The 5,581-nt window shown below is 46.4% G+C and overlaps 1 protein-coding gene across 1 annotated transcript; it reads left to right on the forward strand.

Annotated features, from left to right (window-relative positions):
* Positions 1-148: 148 nt before the first annotated feature.
* Positions 149-895, forward strand: LOC311371449 (outer dynein arm-docking complex subunit 2-like; the record flags this gene model as incomplete). Its single annotated transcript, XM_084489501.1, has 3 exons — positions 149-382; positions 505-615; positions 737-895. Coding segments are annotated over 3 exons (504 nt in total), but the record flags the coding sequence as incomplete, so codon positions are not given.
* Positions 896-5,581: the final 4,686 nt, after the last annotated feature.

A 5,581-nucleotide genomic window follows, 5' to 3' on the forward strand; every position in this document is an offset into this window, starting at 1 on the left:
GCCGGCAACTTTGCTATTCTCATCTGGAGACCACCGCCATTAGCCCCTTGGTGCAACAGCCAATATGAATCAGAGTCCTTGAAGCTCATTCAAGCCCTCACCCCCCTCCACCGTGGGTGTGCTATGCCTCCATCTCACCCGTGATCAGGTGGAGCTGCTGGACTGCGCCCCCGATGCGGCCACGCTGAGCGAGGAGCAGGAGAAGGAGGTGGAGGCGGCGCGCTGCGGGGCCCTGGCACTGTGGAGCTGCAGTAAGAGCACCCGCAACAAGGAGGCCATCCGGCAGGCGGGCGGGGTGCCGCTGCTGGCCAGGCTGCTCAAGTCCCCGCACGAGAACCTGCTTATCCCTGTGGTGGGCACCCTGCAGGAGTGTGCCTCGGAGGTGGGTGACCACTGTCGTCAAGGTGCGGCGAAACCACACAGACGAAAGTTGTTGTTTAGGATGAACAAAGTGATTGGGATGATTTGTGTTTGGTTTCATGCCTCTCCATCACTGTCCTACAGAGCAGCTACAGGGTTGCCATTCACAGCGAGGGCATGGTGAAGGACCTGGTGACCAACCTGAACCGGGACAACGAGGAACTCCAGATGCACTGTGCCAGTGCCATCTTCAAGGTAGCTGTTTTTGGTTTTTAGATCGGCCTCTCTGCTGACGATCCTGCACCAGTCATTCGTCGAGGTGGTCTTCTGATCCACGTAGAGGCAGGTCACTAAATGCTGTTCATTCCTTCTCCAGTGTGCCGAGGACAAGCAAACCCGGGACCTGGTGCGTCAGTACCAGGGCCTGAAGCCGCTGGTGTCCCTGCTGAGCAAGGCAGACAACAAACAGCTGCTGGCCGCCACCACTGGGGCCATCTGGAAGTGTTCCATCAGCATCGAGAACGTGGCAAAGTAGGGGATCCTTTGGAGTTCCAGGGGCCTTGCGTTATTATGCTGTTCATTAAGTGCCCACACATCGTGCACACACACTCACACACACACAATCACACGCACACATGAACAAAAACATTTGCAAACTCCCCAGATGCTGTATTGCAAAATGTGCTTACTTATGCACATGCACGCATGCAAATACACACACTGTCTTTCTGTCTCTCTCTCTCTCTCTCTCTCTCTCTCTTCGCTCTCTCTCTCTCTCTCTCTCTCTCTCTCTCTCTCTCTCTCTCTCTCTCTCTCTCTCTCTCTCAAGCGGATGTAGCAAATGGTCTTGTAGTAGCAATGAGTGCACTTATGACATGCTTGAGGTATTGAATAACCTCCGGTTCTATAATGTATAACCATGTGTGTGGGTTGTAATTAGTGGTTACGGATAAGTCTGACTATGACAAATCCCTTGAGCAAGAACAGAAATCACACATGCCTCAGTTTGGGGTAAGAGTTGATAGCAATTAGCCATTTCAATAAGCATCTCCCTTACATTTCCCCACAATTTTTGGACAAAGTACTTGCTAAGTTGGGTTTGTGGTTCGCCTAGTTAATGAAGCGAATAATGGTGTACGTAGACGATGATGTATTTTGACCTGCACTCTATAACATTTTGACTGCAGCCATCAACAAAGTATTGGTAATTGGTCAGTGATTACTTATAATTATGTCAAAATAAAAGCCTTGACCTCACTATGGTTATTTCAAATGTACAGACTCCACTCTAAGCACCCTCACAAGTATCACCCTCTGCACTGATGCCTCCCTTTTCCATTCACCATTCTCACAAACCCAATTGATTCAGAGTCATCAGTGGATGGATTTTATTCTTTGTTTCAAATCATTTCAAACAAATGTCACGGCTGCAAAGAAACTTTTAAGGCCTCAGTCAACTCTTTTGCGGTGCAATGATCGCATGTGTTGCTTTTCCTGGATCTCACATTGGTTCAGATACTAGCTGTCTGAATGTTTCCACTCTTGAGATGTTTTCATATCTCCCTCTCATTCCGAACCACGTTTTATGGTGTCTGGTGGAAGTGCTTATCCGCGGCTCAATGTAACGTTTTCAAACATGCTGTGATCCGGCCGCTGATCATACAAGTCACCTCTTTGCCGGTGACTTGTATTCTTCTATAAGGATTTCATGTATGGCCTACATTTATTTAAGTGTCACTCACCCCGGTCACTTTAACAGCGAGCAGTTCTACAGCAGTCCTCTCCAGTCCCTTCCCTTTTTGTTTTTTTTCCCATTATTTTCCCTCAGCAGTAAATAGGGCTTACAGACTGTGCCCTGGCAGTCCAACGTCTTTCCATTGGTGCTCATGTTGAAAAGAACCTTTTAACAGCCTTTGTTTTCTTATTCAGTGTGAGACGTGGTAAGATATTAGACACATAATGATTCAATACCAAGATAACTTCCTAATAAATTTAAAGCGGATTTTCGAGAAACTAGCCAATACACTGATAAAACATTGTCTGTGAATCTATTTTTTCTTTGTCTGCAAATTTATCCTTTTAGGTAAGATTATGTGGAAAGATCTCCCCTTCAAACGCAGAAATGGTGGGATGATTCAAATTGCAGTGGAATTCTAAAAATAACAAAAGAAAAGGCTTGGTCGGGTTCACACAAGTCTTTCAACACCTCGTATATCATAACTGACACGATGATATCCTACATTTAGAGAGTCTTAGTTAAGGCCGCCCAATTGAAATAAAGCGCCGTTTTGCCACATTAAATTAAGCGAGGATTTCATTTACAGATGTTTGCCAGTAAAACCAAAAAACGAGGTGGACATGTAACCATCCCTATGATCATTTCTTTAAAGAAAGTTAAAAAAAAGAAGAGGGAACGACTATATTCCTTTACAAGCTTAGCAGAGTACTCATAAACTCACACAGAAACCTAAATTGTCCAAGCAGAAAATGAAAATGCAACTTTCACACCATCCGGCCGGCTGGCTCTCTCACCATGTTTGCAAATCCAATTCAGTTGCTAACAAAAGACATGGTAAATAGCAACAAAAATAACTTGAGACTGGAAAGCCCTCTGAGTGCAGCTTGGCATGGCCATAAAACAAGTTAACTGCACGGGCCGTGACTAATATGGCACCTTAGTACACTTGCTCCCAGTACGGGCTTCATGCCTTCGTGTAATTACTCATAACAGTGTTGCCATGCATACAAAAAATAGGAGCACTCAATAAATAAAATAATATCAGGAATGATGATAATGATACCGTTCACCACATGTAAACCACAAGCGGGCACACATCATTTACGATCATCAAACAGCTCTAAAGGTTGCCCTCCCTCTCATTATGGTTAATAATGCACTTAATGTAGACGCAAAATGTGAGAGAAACAAAGGGCCCATAGCAGGCGATACGCAGGGCGCAGTTTGGACCCTGGGAGCCGGATGTCGGCGCTGTTGAGATTTTGGCTGTTGAGATGTGAAAATTGATGTGATTCAAGTTATTACGTTTTTTTTCAGGGGTGGGGGGGAGGGTCAGAGGCTTGTTTAAATCGCTTGAAAAGTGTGGAGGTCAGCCGAAAGGCTTGGGATAAAATGGCCGAGCCATTACTGTCAAAAAAGGGAAAGTGAGCTAATGGCAGCGGAGAGGTTGTTCGTGGAGAGCTACTGCAGAGCGTGTGCCCGTTTCAGAATCAATCACAGGCCCTGCGCTGTTTCTAGATGAAAATCATTTCAGAATATATTTCACTCGGCAGCCGGTTTCTTTTTCTTTTTCTCCGTCGTTTTTTGCATCATGCAAGTCCACCGAAACAGACCTTTGTGGTGCAGTTGCACACAGCACATACATTGTGCGTGAGGGATCTTCAAGGGTGGTGTGCAAATTTCTTGGATTAGAGAGGGAGACTTCTGCTTCTGATTCAGAGGCCTGCATGTGTTAGCCATTTGCCTGATTAATGAAGCATCGGAATGGGAGGTGATTGATGGCCAGAAATGTAATTGTATTCATAATTTAAGCGTGTTTGTTTTAGGTGCCCATCGCCCTAAGACTGGTGATTTCCAAAGGGCTCCCGATATTACAGATAGAGGCCGACCTTTGCCAAAGCTATGTGGACTTTGGAGAAAACACATTTTTTAAAGCCCTACTAGGAAACGTTTACACATTGTTACGTGTGAATTAAAAAAAAAAGATTTATGGGGGCATCAACATGTGGCCGGGGGTGTTACAGACACACACACGCACACACACGCACACACACAAACGCAGTACTAGACGGCTGAACAAAAGAGTGACGGAACAACTGTGCAATGGAAAACCACCAACTACCATGTGTCAGAGCATCATTGCCAAGACAATAATTACTTGGTGAGGTCAAGATGGCGTTTGTTTTATTTTGTCAAATCCAAGCCATGCCACTCCATCCCACCTTGGTTCCTTGCCTCGCAACGGACAAACTTCAATCTCTCATCAATCCAAAGCTATTCTCTGCTCTGCTCTTCTCTCCAGAGTACAATGAGATGAAAAGTGTCCCTAATACACAACTGAAAGTCTTCTGGCTGCCTGCTTACGGCCGCTGATTACTACGTTGGGTTGGCGGGGCCCGGGGGAGACTCCACCAACCCTGTTTAGGAATACCCAGAGGCCCTCCTGTTTTTTTTGTTTCCCAACGCTGGCCAACCAGAAGGGCTTGTTGGCATACAAGACAGCACGCAAGCTTCCTGCACCACCGCATGCATTCGTTACTGTTAGTGCGGATGAATGAGAGCAGGGAGAAGGGAGAAAAAAGACAATCAATCATAGACGTCTGCTGCACAGGAGCCCCAGTGTGGTTCTTGTGTCTGCTGACATGCTTTAATAAGGCCTCCAGTCGCGCGGTGCCCCGCCGATTTTGCTGCAAAGGCCGCTTTCAAGCAGCTTTCCGCCGCGCTCTTCCACGCCATCGCGTAATTACCAGACTCGGGATCGGCTTAACATAAACACCCATCGCCCTGCAGTCCATGTATCACACATTAAATGAATGATTACGAAATAACTGTACTGTGCCGCCTATTGCAGATGACACTTAGGCGCTGGTGATGAATAAATGAATGAACCATTGTTTCTCTGCTTTTGGCGGGGCATTGAAAGGTTGTTCGCTTTGCCAGTGGCACCGTTCATTAGCGCCGTTTTTTTGTGTGCGAATATTCCTGTGTTTCAGTGGCAGCCGACCACAACCGAGCGGCCTTGGACATCCATGATAGCCATACGGCCCCATGTGGCCAGCAACCGAGGTTGCAAATAAAAACAGCCCGAGTACATGCCCTTAGAACTTGCTCAGTGGTTTGTTGGGCCTTTCTGTGACCACATTTTATCCATTTTAAAAATGTTTGCTAAAGTTTACTACTCTATCGCACTGGCATGCAGCACCAGGTCCCGAGCCGCCCTTAAGCCCAACGATGAACTTTTCCAAGCCACAGCAAAATTCATTCAGTCATGCAAAGCATATGCTTAGGGGAGCCGTGAGCAACCGTGGGAAAACTGCTTCTCTTTACCGGGTCAAGAGATCTGTGTACCCCAGGACGGTCGTTGGAAAACACAGCCTGTGAGAGTGCTTTGGCATGTTGGCACTAGGCAATCTAATGCTGTTCTGGTTGCTTAGGTCTTCAGTCTTTTCAGTCTTTTATAATCCTGTGTTCTCATTGCTCTTG

This window comes from Micromesistius poutassou (genome assembly GCF_964030765.1).
Source record: "Micromesistius poutassou genome assembly, contig: SCAFFOLD_6945, whole genome shotgun sequence".
Taxonomy (NCBI): domain Eukaryota; kingdom Metazoa; phylum Chordata; class Actinopteri; order Gadiformes; family Gadidae; genus Micromesistius; species Micromesistius poutassou.